The sequence below is a fragment of the Vigna unguiculata genome, chromosome 9 (assembly GCF_004118075.2).
Source record: "Vigna unguiculata cultivar IT97K-499-35 chromosome 9, ASM411807v1, whole genome shotgun sequence".
Taxonomy (NCBI): domain Eukaryota; kingdom Viridiplantae; phylum Streptophyta; class Magnoliopsida; order Fabales; family Fabaceae; genus Vigna; species Vigna unguiculata.
The window spans coordinates 6412631-6428586 of NC_040287.1; the positions used below are offsets into that span (position 1 = coordinate 6412631).

The 15956-nt window shown below is 28.4% G+C and overlaps 1 protein-coding gene across 2 annotated transcripts; it reads left to right on the forward strand.

The window, feature by feature from the left end:
• The first annotated feature begins 13371 nt into the window (after positions 1 to 13371).
• Positions 13372 to 15393, forward strand: LOC114164184. Of its 2 annotated transcripts, none has more exons than XM_028048750.1 (4): positions 13372 to 13781; positions 13886 to 14007; positions 14701 to 14868; positions 15007 to 15393. In XM_028048750.1, the coding sequence occupies exons 1-4, from the start codon at positions 13560 to 13562 to the stop codon at positions 15098 to 15100; spliced, it is 606 nt and encodes a 201-aa protein (XP_027904551.1). In that variant the 5' UTR covers positions 13372 to 13559; the 3' UTR covers positions 15101 to 15393. The 2 variants fall into 2 exon arrangements, with proteins under 2 accessions (XP_027904551.1, XP_027904550.1); XM_028048749.1 differs by having other exon boundaries at positions 13529 to 13781; positions 13873 to 14007.
• Positions 15394 to 15956: the final 563 nt, after the last annotated feature.

Genomic DNA, 15956 nt, shown 5'->3' on the forward strand with positions numbered 1-15956 from the left:
TGATCTTTGGTAAAGTGGGATACTCAGTATCGATGAAGAGTGAGATACACCAATAATTGTTAATAATGCAAACCAAAGTCTGAATATATTATCCATTTTTGGCTTTTTACTAAATGCAAACTATCTTATAGAATCTATGTATAATATAATGTTGGGGAATTCATTCAGTTGGTGACTCATTTCATTTGCCTGGTTAACATGCAACGTTGAAATGACTCTTATTGAACATTTGGACATCGTGGTACAGTGTCACTTCTTTCCCATTACAAACCTAACAACAAGTAGAAAATCTCCAGTAACTTTTTTGCATTGAGTATAAAATTTTGGAAATAACTTTTTAACAATTTTGGAAAATGTTATTTAGTAATGCAGAAAGATGCAGGTTCGCATTCACGAATCTACTGTGTTTTGCACATAAACTGAAAACACCAATCCTGTAGATTCCGCTTTAAAATGATTATTTTCTACAATTGACCTTCTGTTTCCGTTCTTGAACTGAACAATACTATTACAAAAAAAATCCACACTTTATCAAATATTCTTCAAAAAGGAAAACAAAAATGTCTCTTTTCCACAAACCTAAACCCTAAACCATTACGGATTTGTTGAAGTGGGTAAACCCAATACCTTTTTTGCTCAACCAATGGGGAAATGACGAATCTCGTCAGAAAATAATAATGAAAACGGAGGAACAACAAACTTGGGGAATGGAGGAAGAAGAAACTTAGGGGATGAATGAAGAAGACACTTCGGAGATAGAAGAAGAAAAAACTTAGGGGAAGAAGGAAGAACAAACATGGGAATGGAGAAAGAACAAACTCCTCTCCACTTCTCTCACGACTTCCACTTCTCTCTCCTTGTCCTTCACCCACTCCTGTCACGAACCAACCTCACTCCTGTCACTAGTCAACCTCCACAAAAAAAAATTAAAATTCAAAAACAATGTCATGTCAAGTAGTGTAGTGAGAAAAAGTTGTCAAATAACTGTTGTCAATATATCATTTTTCCTTTCGAAAACTATCTTTTAATAACTAAATTTTGACAACTTTCTTTTACAACTTGAACTGAAATTTTCTGAGTAATTTTCTATTTTTTTTTTCATTTTTTAAAATTACTTAAAAGATATTACATGAAGGGGTAAGAAAAAATTATTGTTAAAGTTTAGTCGTTAAAATATTATTGTATACTTGCAATGCAATTTCAAATTACTAATGTGCTTAAGTTTTTTTTTTCTTTTTGAATATAATAACAGGGTTCAAATCTAAAACCTCATTAACTATTCTAACCCCACTACTCGTGTAATTTTCTTATTTTTCTTCATTGGAAGAATAAGTGGACTTAGGTGGGGAAAAACAATATTCTGATAATACATAGATTGGGATTTGTCGTACTCTACAATAGAGTGAAATAATAAACTACCTTATCTTTTCTTATCAACATACGACAAAGATTAATTAGGCTATTATACATAACTATGCACTTAACACTTTTGCAAATTTGTATGGAGAACGAAAACTAGATTCCAAAATAACATATTAAAAGAATAACGAAATCCATGATGTCAAACAATTAAAATAATGTAAAATAGTTCATAATGAATACGAGGATCACTAGTGTAATTTGTGATTGATTTTAACCATAAATTAAAACTTTTATATCAATGCAATTTGACAAATTAGATGCATTTTTATATACTAAGTGTTACTCAACACTTTTTTTTAAACGAGTGAAATGTTTCTAACCATAAATTACTTTTAGTAAAACAAATTTTAACAAAAAGAAAGAAAGATTGCTTTATATAAAATTTAATGGGGTTAAATATCTTATTACTTTCAAAAGAATATATAAAAAATGGTAAATTTATAATGAATATAAAGAAAGAAAAAACCAAAAGGTATTTATAAAAACAAAACCTAAAGTATAAAGAAATATTTTTGGAAGAAGGTTAAAGAAAATGACAAATGACAGCTAACCGTAAAACGAATGCATCCAACATTATCAGAATTTTTTGCATTCACTAACAGACAATGTTAAAGTTTGCTAACTCCAACAAGCTTCTGATTGTAAATGGTTAATTAATTTTGTTTCTTTTTCCTTTTAAATAATTATCAGAAACATTATCATTGTTGTCATTTGTGATGTTTGATTCCTAGTTCCCATAATAATCACACAGTGGAGATGTTGTCTATAACATGTTACCGAAGATGTCAAGTTGAATTGTCAAACAAATTAGGGTTTAATAACGTTGAAATTTTTTAATGGGATAAACGGATGAGATCGAGCATCTTTGATATATGATATACTTATATAAAAAATTTGATACTACTAATATAAAACTAGATGGGACATCTTATAGATATGAGATAATTATATAAAAGTATGGAAAATATGAAATTTTCAAATTTAATGGTTATAAGTTTTATTTTTTTTATATACTTAACTTTTTTTTTTATTTCTTGTTAATGTGAATTTGTAACTTATGTTTAAATTTTTTTAATTGATTATTCACAAATTATTAAAAAATTTATACAAATTTAATAATTAGAGATAAATTTAATGAACTAACATATTTAGTTAATACAATATATAATACAGATATAACATTCAGTAAAAGTTGTTAGTCCAATTAACTATTTAATAATGTTTTACAAGAAACAAATGTAATCAATTAAATAATTGAATTTTATCTTGTTATTTAACACTATTACAATAAGGGTCTTTAACATTCTCTTCCACCTCGAATTGTTGAAAATTCAATTTAAGTTTAATTTTCACATTAAGTAAAAATAGAAGTTGAACACCATATAGGAAAAAGAACTCTTAACCCAAAATTTTAAGGTAATGAGTTGATGGATCTTCATTCTTATATGATATTCAACTTTTTCATTGTTATTCAATATAAAACTTAGACTCTCACTTAAACTCTAAATCCTAAATAAAATAATTACATTATAATAAGATGTAAGTGTTAATTTTATAATCTTCTGAATGATATATAAATTTGATGATGATAAACAAAATAATTTTGATTGGTTTAATATTAGTTATATGAAGAACCAAAACTTTTGGAATTCCATCATCTTGTACATTGTACTAGAGGAGTGATTTTGCGTATTATTAAAAAAAAGAAGTGTACTTTTTGTTTGTTATAAGGTTACTTTAACCTTTGAGCAACCTTTATTTTATAGCATTTTGCATTGTGGATGTTTATATATCCATATCAAACTTCAAACTTTTCTTATAACTGTGGGTTTCCTTTTCCACATCAAACTTAAACTTTTGTCGTAATTCATTTTTTATTAACTATTTTTCAATCTTATATAAAAATCACTTGTTTGATACATTCGATAATTTTATATCATTTAGAAGTTGACACTAAACATAATTTAAATACACTTATTTTTAACATCTTTTGATCACATTTTAGAAACAAAATCTCGACGAGTTTTAAGTTTTAAAATATACAATACTTTAAATGTAATGATTGATTATAATAATGTTATCTTAACATATTTAAACTTTGAAATATTTTGAAAGCTCTCTTAGTCACCCACTAATAACTTATTTCGACACATTATCGTTTAGAAATAAAAAATAATATCAATTTAAATATACATTTTTTATTAGGTTCCAAAGCACTCCAGAGAGGAGAGAAAAACTTCTTTAATATTTAACCCGAACACTTAATTTAGTCCACTTAATTATACTACTTTTTTTCTTTTAAATTCAAACGAGATTATAAAGATTTATTTTCACTATTTGACACAAAGGTAACGAGTGTTAAAATTATTTTAAGACAATTTTGATTAGGATTTCATGAGAAATGAACAAAATGTTGATCATATTCTAGAAATACATATGAAATAATCAAATAAGATCAATATTGTTTGCACAAAAAACCGTGAACACTTAACAAATTTAAACATATTACTCAACTCATAATGTAAATTTAATTAGAATTCAACTCTTTAAACCATAAATCTCAATACTAAAACAAAATTAACAATAAAAAAGTTTCAACCAAATTCAACTTTACCCTAAAAAGATAAACTTCTCATTAAGAAATGAACAAGTTTTATATACATCACCAATTTCAGAAAATAACAACATAAAAAGAAACTAACAAGAATACAACAAAAATATGATAAAGAAAAAATAGAAGAAAAAAAAGAATAAGATAAAAGATTAAAAAAGAAAGATGACTCAATGAATTTTATTCCCATGCGTAGATCAATATTAATTTTTATTTGTGATCCCTTGATAAAAAAATAATAATATATAACTTGCACTCTTCTGAACAAAGTCAAACTCACAAACTCATATTCTCACGTCTTGCAGGCATTTCTAGATGACCGAAACTTAAACATTTTAAAATTATAAAGACGAAAACTATTTGTTTAGAAAATAAAAATAAAAAATAACAGTACACGAAGAAAAACATACTCAACAATTTATTTATATGCAATGTGATATCATGAAAATAAGTGAAATTATTTTAATATAAAATAAGATATCTAATCTTATTAGTTTTTAATATATGAGGAAGAAGTGGAACCACGACGAGGCCATTTTGAATGACATGTGCGAAACAACCATATGTCACATTCATAATCCTTAACTTCTTATTATTGAATGCGTACGTGATCCCAAACACTGTTTTTAAGATTATTTTTAGAACACAACAAAACCCACACCTACTTTTTGTCCCATTCTGGTTAAATTTATGTAACAAAAGTTATGCAATACTAATTAAGTGATAACCATCTACTTCAAAGCTTTTTTCCTTTGATACAAGTCTACTTCAAATGTTAAAATCAAGTTAGAAACGTGAATTTAAATTTTGTTAGTTGAAACTTAAGTATTTTTACAATTGTTTATCATATTTTATTATAGTTTGGCTTCATATGATGGTCGTAAAAATAAGTATAAATTATATATGAAAATTTGTAGTATTCTTACCTATGTAAATTTGTCATTAGATTAACAGTTTTATTTTTGTTTTCATCTAACTTGTTGGAATTTTTAAGACATTTGAAGATATGAAAAATATAAAATATATGAGAGATATATGTGATATGTTATACGAAAGAATGTTTTTGTATTTTATTAACATTTCTTATATAAAAAGTAAAATGTAATAGAATATCAAATATAAAATATTTACAATATTTTACTCTTAATATAAAATAATAACTAATTTATAAAACTGAAATATATATTTAAAATAAAAATATTTTCTGGAAACTAAATTAAATAAAAAATATTAAATAATATTCTCAATACAACTTATATATACTCTATTTTTATTTTGAGTTTCATTTCAAGTTAATTTGCTTCGATTGTAAGGTAAGTAGAAGAGTCCAATTAATTATGTTAATGATGAAACTCGGATATAATAATTTATCTTTTTTCTTTTAATTTAATGTCTAATGTCATAAATTATGAGCACGTTTGAATAAAACTTTTCATAAACATCTTTAATGTAGAGAATAGAAACACTAATTATAAATATATTATTATTATATATTAAAAGTCATTCTTGTGCACATATTTTTAAAACGTAAATTGTAATAGTGTATTTTGAAATTACAAGTAATTTGTTATATGTTCCAAATTTTAGTCTCAAAATACCATTCATGTGTAAAATAAGAAAAATGTTAAAATATGTCATAATTATGCTTTTGGATGTCAAGGTGCAACTTTAGTAAGACTTTGTTGATAAAAAAAATGGATTGACGCTATTGTTTGTTTTAATTGTTACGTATAAAAGGTAAACTCAAATTTGATAATCTACATACTACATACGTACATAAGGATCAAAATTTTTCCTCTATACATTTTTAAACATTTGATGATATTAAGTATAAAATTTGTATAGCTTTATTAATTTTACCTTCCATGTAAGTGGATTAATTTTTTCATAATAAAAGTCCCATGTTTTTAATTTTATCATTTGCTTTAAAATTACACTAAATACAAACATAAAAATGTATTCTGTAAGGCCCATTTAAAATCTGTTAATTTTTCTGCCCTAAAGTTAGTGGGCCTAAGGCCAGCCCAACGTATAAGTCCCTAAGTCTGCCCTAATTCCACACTCACTCTCACTATTGCAGAAACTCCACAGCCGTCACCTTCTCCTTCCGCTCTAGAGCTCTGCTAGGGTTCCTCCCTAAGTCTCTCGAGCTAGCCCCGAATCAGCTTCTACTCCACGTAAATAACCCCTCTAGACCATCAGAGTCCTATTTTACTTTCTCCCTTGTATTTTCCGCAGTTAGGGTTGGGTACTAATCTGCCTTGGTTTCGTGTACCTTCTATTTTCAGCTCCTGTGCGTTCTAGAGCTGCTGTGCTCCTTGGTCCCGCGTTGAACGCCCTGTACGAACCCATTTTCCAGGTACGGGAAGTTAGGGTTTCAGTCTTTTAGGTGTTGTCTTGGCTGTTCTTGAGTGAGTACTGATTTCATGGATGAATCCTTCGTGTTGGTGTGATTAAATGCTTGTTATGCTTGGTTGATTTGATATTCATGGCTGTTACAGTGAAGAACAGTGGCGAGACCTGTAAATCTCGCCCAAGCGAGTCAATCTCGCCTAGGCGAGATGAAACAGGGAGCTCGCCCAGGGCTATTGCACGAAAGGTCGCCTAGGCGACCTGCTTGAACTCTTGAGCGAGGGAACACCTCGCCCAGGCGAGAGGGATCTCGCTTAAGCGAGATCCCGTGATGTTTCCTGAGTGCTCCATCGAACCCTCGCCCAGGCGAAGGGGGGGCTCGCCTGAGCGAGCACGTCTCGCCTGAGCGAGACCCCTCAACCTGAGCGAGGGATTGAGCGAGGCAGTGCGTTGTTTGGGGTGTTTGTTTATTCTTGGATGATTGATATTGGGTTGGGTGTGAATTGTATGATGAGAAACATGCATATAATGGAGTATTATGCGTGCTTGGCATGAATCGCGAATTGTGTATGTCGGGTTGGGTATGTTATTGGCATGTGAAATGTGTGAGAGGTTTGGAACTAAAGGAACACGTTAATGATACGAGATGAGGCCCTAGATTCATGGGGTGGTGATGATCAGATGCATAGATCCAAAATGCGAGGTGTATGAGGAACAAATCCCAGGGAAGGGTATGAAATTGTAAACATGATATTTGATGTTCTCCTACTGTTATTTATAAGTGTTGGTCCGTGTCAGCGTGTAATTCCTTGGGGTCTCTAGGTGAGACCTTCGGGGCTACGCTTCAGTGGTCGGGACGTAATCCCATGGCCCCTGTTAGTGGGTGTCCATAGTGGTGCCCCATCTGTATAACTAAGTAAGGATTCAAGGTAAGGACTGTATCCTGACACTCTAAGGGGCCAGTTAGTCTCACTTAGAGCGGACTGACTCCTGTGGTGAGAGTAGCAGGAGGCCTGAAATTCATTAAGGGCTAACCTTGTGGTGGGAGAGATTTTGATTCATCGTAACACTTGTATTACATAGCTCAGGGATCGAGCAGCTCAGGGTCGAGCAGAGGTATCCACCACAAGTGCAAGCATCCGCTGAATCCGACTAGGTTATACGTATCCGGATGAGTCGAGTCGAGTCGTAGTGTATTGAATGAAGAGTCATAATATGTTTGGTTGCTGTGAGGATGAGATGATGAAAATATATTTGATTGCATGATGTATATGTTGTTGGCTCTAGCTTACCCGTTTTGTTGCATGGTTGTGATGTATGTGGCTGTTCTTTCTTGTGATGATCATCAACTTGGTTGATGGGAGCAGATGGGCGAGGTTCTCGTGGTCAACAAGGGAATGGTGACTCCGCTACTTAGCCATCTGGGCTGGATCTCACGCTTCTTTCTTTATGTTTTCTTTAGGGCTATGGCCCATGTATTCGTGGTGGTTGGATTGTAAACTTTTAGTTAAACAACTATCCTACCTTTATCGGCCTCGTGGTGTGCCTAGTTTTATAGGGGTGATGTTAAGAACCCCAAGACTGCGTTATTATGCTATCTTATGTGTGGCGTTTCCTTTAATTGCGTTTATAAATTAAATGGGACGTTACATATTCATCTCATTTTCTTTTTCTCAAATTTGACTATCGTCAATTTAATCATATATCCCCAATTAGTTTATCCTTATATTTTACATTGTCTGTTAACAAACATTGAAGTTTTCAAACTTGTAAGAAATACAAGTTGAAGTAAAATAACTTGTGATAGAAATCAAAGTAATGATATCATGATAGGATAACAATAACCTACAAATTTTTTTGGCAAAGTCCTATATGTCCTCCTAGAAAATTTTTCATATGATGCAAAAATTTCCAAAAAAACATGTTGATATTTAAGAACACTTTTAAATATATAGTGAGTTGAGTTTTATATTGTAGGGACATAAGTACACAATCCATTTTATTCATCAATGTCTCCATTATGCTATCTAAACCTCTCACATATTTAATGTTATTTCTAATTTGATCCAAAGCATCATTAATCATCTTTAATTCTTTTTGAACAATTAAATCTAGATGTCCTTTGGCAAGAATCAATATGAAAGAATTTTCCATTGTATGCCAAACCATTTTGTAAGAGAAGTTGGTTTCTTAGACATAGTCCATAAAACCCATGAAAGAAGTTGAAAAACATAGTCCGTAAAACCCATGAAAGTCCTGTCCAAAGTGATAGAAAAACTTTTTTCTAATATCTTGTAAAAGATTGATAATTTTCTTAGACAACTCAAAACTTGTATGACATGGAGATGTATGACAAAAGTCGAAAAGCTTGCCATTTAACTTTTTAATAAAATTAGTTGTACTTATCAGTTATAACTTTTGGTCAAATGATAGACATTTAATTTAATGATTTGTATCAAATTAAATATTATGAGTTTAATTCCAAATAAGACAATAATTGAGGAAAATATTATTATAGGTTATATTAATATCATGTGTTAATTGAGCCAATTCACCAAGGTTTTAATCCAACACTTACTTTTTTTATCAAGAATATTTCACTCAAAATGCTTTTGAAATATTATGCTACCACGGATATAAGAACAAGTAGGTTATACTTCCTAGTAAACACTCCATCAACACCATTACATCTTAATTAGATGCAAATGTTAAAAAAGCTCGTGTTAAGCAAGAAATACTTGCTTGTTAGAAGGTCGATAATATTATAATTTTCTTGAAATATTTTTTAGCCTCATCTAATGAATAAATCCTTTTGACAACAAAATATATATTTCTAACCCAAATATACCAAAATCTTAAATCAAGAAAAAAAAAACATAAGAAGCAAACATGAAAACTAAACCCAAATATTAGAAATACGTTAGTTTTCTGTTCTAATACCATGTGTGAATGATAAAAAAGACAAGGTAAATAGAATATTAAATTATACTTGTGAACGGGTGATAGGGTGATTTTATCCATTGACATATACCAACAATTATACTTGTCTAATTGTCTTCTAAAAACAATTGGTGTAATAGACTTGATTCACCTTATGAGTAGAACACGTAATTTTTTTGAAATTAATTATCTCATATAATTAATTGAGTAGATTTCGTGATGTTCCGTTGATTTAAAAAGAAATTATGGAATTGTTGTTGTTAGGGTATACATCCTGATTTTTTTATCCCAATAGCATGATTTTGATTTTTAATTTATCAAGCAGCACACTGTTCCCATTATTTACCTCAATAACATGGTTTTGTTGATAGGTGAGAATTCAGTCCCCTAGAACACGAATTCTACCTTACAAAATGTATTTTTTTTTAATCCCAGTCAAAATTCGGGTCCCGTCTGATATGGTTTTTTTTTTTTAAATGAATAAGAATTAAGATTTTTTATTTTTTTAATAAAATATTTTTAAGAGTTAATTTTTCTTTTGTGAAAAATGTTATTAAAATTATTTTTAAAAAAATAGATTTAATAGTGTGTTTTTAGTTATTTTAGGTATTATTTGAAACAATGAAAAAATTAAAAAAAAAAATTGTCTTTTTGAATTTGTTGATTTTAAAATACATTTTGTATTGTGTAGTAAGTTATTTTATGTGAATTTAAAAATATAAAAGTCAATTTAATTTAATTTTTTTTACTTTGTTGATTAATTTTCTTTTTATAATAGTGATTTTGGAAAAAAAATTAATTAATATAATTAATATATAATGTTTAATAGAGGTAACTAAAGTAAAAATAATTAATATATAATGTTTAATGTGGTGTTGTATTATTTATTTTTTAATGTTTATTAAATATTTTAAATTAAAAAATTTGTTTGAAGTACGAATTATTTTTTATTTATATATTTATATTTTGATTTGTTTATAAGAATTTTATTGATAAAATATTTATTTTTACACAAAAATAAATAATATAAAATTTATTGGTAGAATTTATAGTAGGTATTAAGTTTAAGAAAAATTATATATTAACATATATTGATTGAGAACTTCATTCACAACTTGACGTGACATTGTCACTTTCTATTTTTTTTAATTTTTTTCAATTTTCATGTTGATTTTCTTTGGAAGGACGCGAAAAGAGAAAAAACAAAAGGTGCAAATGCAATTTGGAAGAGAAAAAGCAGAAAGTATGAAAGGATGTGTGAAACCATTGTGCAGTATTTTTGCTTACCCATGGCTACATAAGTGCTAACTTATGATATACATTTTGAACATGTGTGAAAGGATGTACAAAACTTATTTTAATTTTCACTCTCTTCATTACCAGTAGGGAGTATATGTTGGTGAGTCAAGAAATAAAATTTTTGTAATTTAATTAACAACATATGAATTCATTCCCTATGTGCCAACCCGTGACTTAATAAATGCTAACCCAGGTGCAATGTTTTGCACATGAATTTTTTCTTTCTTCAATAACTTCAATAGTGGCACTTTCATGCCTTGAGTTCATATGAGAAAGTTAAATCTTCATACTCATACTCCTTCAAGTGAGTTTAGTTTGCCCTTATTTGTTGTTTGGAAAAGGAAAATAAAGGTGTATATATTTCTTCTTCACTACTAGTGTGCAGTATTTTTGGTTACCCATGGCTACATAAGTGTTAACCCGTGGTTCCCCATTGCATTTGCTATAATAGAGGGTGAAACCGCCGAAGCTTGGTTTTTTTTCCTTAAAAACCTAAGGACACACGTTACGCCTCAACAAAATTTATTATCTTTTCTTATTATCTTTTAATATTTTCAAATTACACATAAAATAACTTACAACACAATACAAAATCTATTTTAAAATCAACAAATTTCAAAAAGACAAAAAATAAATTATTTATTTTTCATTTTTTCAAATAATACCTAAAATAACTAAAAACACACTATTAAGTATATATATTTTTTAAATAATTTTAACCTCTAATTCAACATTTTTCACAAAATAAATAAATTAACTCTTAAATATATTTTATTAAAAAAATAAAAAATCTTAATTTTATTTCTTTTAAAAAAACAAAAAAAAATAAAAAACCCAGTTCAGAATTCGGGTTCCTGGAGACCAAATTCTGATTGGGATTCAAAAAAAAAAATACATTTTGTAGGATAGAATTCGTGTCCTAGGAGACCGAATTCTCACCTACCAACAAAACCATGCTATTGGAATAAATAATGGGAACAATATGCTGTTTGGTAGATTAATAAACAAAACCGTGCTATTGGGATAAAAAATAAATCTGTACATCCTCAAGTTTCAATCTATTAGGTTAGGTTTAGTTAGAGACTTATATCCATATTTAAAATACTTTCAATAGAAGATACATTTTAATATATTTCAATGTTCCAACCATATTTTAGGATTTTACTTTAATAAAAATATTTTAAAATTAATAATTGGTTTAGTTCTTGTAATTAAAAAAAATTATATTTTAGTCCCTATATTTAAAAGCTTCATAGTTTAGTTCATATACATAATCCATAATATATATATATATATATATATATATATATATATATATATAATATAATATATAAAGAATTTAAAATAAATATGACGAATTATTAACAGGCAGATTTAGCACATGTACAATTAATGATATTTAATTCCACTAAATGTTGAAATTTAGAATAATTAATTTCATTAACTAAAATAATAATTATATAATAGATTTTTTAAAAATAAAAATACATTTCTTGTCTTCTTTAATTGTTTTTCTTTTAAAAAAAATTTATAGATGTTTAAACTTAATTACTTAATTAATAGTTCCAGTAAGGAACCATGTTTAAAGTATTAACGATCCTTAATTTTACTGTATTTGTGTTAAAATTTGGAATAATTAACTCTGGTAATTAAAATAATGAAAATTCATATAACAAATTTTTTAGGGACAAAAATATCTTTTTGTCTTCTTTAATTGTCTTTTTTACATGTTTAACAATTGATTACTTAATAATTGATATAATTGTTGTTTACTTTTATTAATTTTCCTTTGTTGTTTTCTCTATTAATTTAATTTTTTTTATATTTAATTATAGTTTATTTTTTAGCAACAATAAAATGAAAGACAAAAAATTAAAAAAAAGAAAAATAGTACAATAACGTCAAACAAATTATCAATTATAGTTATATAATATTTATGAACATTTTTTATTTTCTAAATAAAATAAAACAATAACATTAATAATGATCTAGGTCAAAATTTATTTACTATCATAATTAATTATAATATTTTATAAAATTTAATGTTTATTAATTATTTTTAAAAGGAGAACCCTATACATAGAATAAATAAAATAAACGATGAAGTTTTTGAAATTATATGTATCAATATAAAATAAACGGTAAAGTCATACTAATAAATACATAATTTTAAATGTAATAATTTATTACATAAATAAATATAAATTATAATTAATATATATATATATATATATATTTGAAAATAAAAAAATTATTCTTATTTATAACTATTAAAAGAAAATATTATTTTCTATTATCATTCTGTAACGGTCATTTTTAGTATATATAAATTCTTCTCATCGACTTTAATTTTATTCATATATCACCATTTTACTTATATTTTTACTTTTAAATCTCCTAATTGTTTTCCTTTAATGTAATTAACTACTTATAATAAAAAAGATTACAATAAAATTATAAAAAAAAATTATTTTCTCATTTTTTTTATAAATATAATTTTTTAATTTAATAATTGTGATAGAAATTCATCTTTAATTTTTTTATTATCATAAAAAATAGATATCCATAAACACGTGTATGTACTTGTTATGTTATAAAATGGGTTTATCTATAAATTTACAATAACACCAAAATATAATTATTTTACCTAATCTGTCTCTTTCAGTGGAAATTTCAGAGTGATTATTGAACCAAACCCATCTTAATAATCTTTTTATTTATATTTTGTTAATAACTGCGGACAGACATACAGCGCAGAAGCAGAGCAGGGAAGAGTTTCCATTCATATTTGCTTCTTTACTATTAAATTCAAGGTCAATCAAAATTGAAAAACTTTGAGAGAGAGAGAGAAACAAGACAACCTTAGCTGAGTTTGAGATTATTTATATAAACAAATTAACATGTTTGAGAGAGAGCATTAGGGTGCTTGCTGGAGATGGATGTGAAGAAAATTGTGGTTGTTGTAGAAGACGTGGATGCAGCAAGAACTGCTCTGCAATGGGCTCTCACAAACATAATTCGCTATGGTGACACAATCACTCTTCTCCATGTCTACCACTCCACAAGATCAAGAAGCAGAACCAAAGCTCGTGTTCTTCGCCTCAATGGCTTCAAATTGGCACTTTCCTTTCAAGACATGTGCAACAACTACCCCAATGTAAGGACCTGTTTTTCTTTTGTTCTGTTCTCTTTCGGTTTGTGATTTAATTTCATCTGTTCAAATTAACGGATATGTGTCATAATAATAGGATTGTGTTACAGACAAAGGTTGAAATTATTGTCACGGAAGGGGACCTGGAAGGAACCAAGATCGCTTCCACCGTGAGAGAGATTGGAGCTTCCATGCTCGTGGTTGGACTCCATGATTGTAGTTTTCTATACAAGTAAGTCCAAAAATTTTACGACATTCCCAAGTTTCTGAGTTCAATTTCATCTGTTAAATTCATATGGAAATTATCAATGTAGCTCAAAGCTGGATTTTTTAGTTCAATTTCATTAGTTAAATGCATATTGGAATCATCAATTTAGCTTAAAGATGGATGCTGATGATGAGTCTCCTAGTCTCCTATATGGGTCCTCCCTGTCCCTAAAACTTATGGCTATTTTTTATCAATGAAAATCTGAAATTTAAGGCTCTTTGGGAAATGCATTTGGTGAAACAGCAAATTTAGGTTGTGAATAGGGGTCAACTTCAACTAGATAGGTTCTGGGGTTTAACATTAACTATCCTTTTTCTGCATCCTTTTTCTGCAAGATCTTGGCCTTCATATGACACCATCAACATGGATTGGTGGGACCTGGTTTATTAATTCTCCAATTTGTGTTGTGTGTTGCTTCTTTCTGGTGCCTGAGAAAATTTATGGTGGTGAGCTTAAAAAATGGGTCACCAGAACTTCTTGGCAAATGCACCAACACCTAATCAGATATTCATTATATTCTCCTAAGCACATACCAGATGCACTCTTTCTGTTTGTTTGTTTGCTTCTTTAATCTGTTTGGTTTCTTTCTCCTTGTGAAACACTGTGTCTTATCAGATGAGGAGCACTGAAAACAGTGTTTTTATTCATTTGTATCAGATTGACAATGGCCCATTCCCACAATAGCATAGCCACCATTTTCAACTGCAGAGTACTTGCCATCAAGCAGCCTTGTGTGTCACCACTGAGGCCCATGATTTCTGCAGTATCAGTGCTTGACAGTTCAACCAACTTGGATGTTTCACTAATTCATCTTTCTAGATTACAGTAAGTTTTTGTGACAGAACATAGTACCATCAATAATTTCACAACATACTAAATTAATTTTTCATGGATGTAAAGTGAGACATTAATTAAGGTTGTTTAAGAAGCTTTTAGTGACATGGTTTGAGAATGGCATTGCAGAGTCCATGGTACCCCTCCACCAAAAATTCCATACAGAATCTGTCCTAACCCATCAGCAATTATTTGGAGATCAAGAAAGTCTAGAAGATGGTGAAGGAAGGACACAATTTCGTACACATAATCTATTCTTAAAGTAGTTCCCAAAAGCAATTTGGGTTTCTTTTTTCTTCTACTTTCTGATTTCCCATAACTTATGTTCACCTGCTACACATATACACACAAAATGCTGCAATTGACACAGTATAGTTTGGTTGTTTATGCCTATAATTTTATGACTGTATAAAAGAACTTTTTTTTTTCTTTTTTATATAAACATTACCTTTCTACAGATTCCAGAGTGGATTAGAGTTTTACGTATATGTTTATATTTGGAATCTTTGCACCTGCTATAGACTGTGCCTCACTCACAGTTTAGTTTTTATCACTTGTTCATGCTGCAACAAATTCAAATGTCCATATTCATTTCCTTGAAATATATATCTCTTTTCAATTTATTAAGTTTAGGAATGTATTACTAACACAAATTTTTCCTTTTTAATCTAAGTTTTTTGGGGTATATTAGATTAAAATTTTAAAAGACTATGTTAGCTTAAAAACATGTCTTTTTTAAATTTTAGAGAATTATGAATGCAATAACTTGTACAACTTTTCTTTAAAATAGATTATAAATTGTAAGTTTAAACTTACTGAATTTATAAAGAGAATTTTTAAGATTTGATTTGAAAGAACTTTATACTTAAAAGGATTCCATCAACTTTTAGCAAGTATTTAAAATTAGAATATTTAATTAATGAAGAAATGACAAAATATAATAAGATTTGTTTAAAGAAATTTGTTTTCCAAATTTTAATACCAAATTCTACTTCTCTTTTTTTCTTGCTATTTCCGTGAAACCCCGTTTGAATTACCGATCAAGCTATTTTACAATAATAGTTATCATAATGATCAAG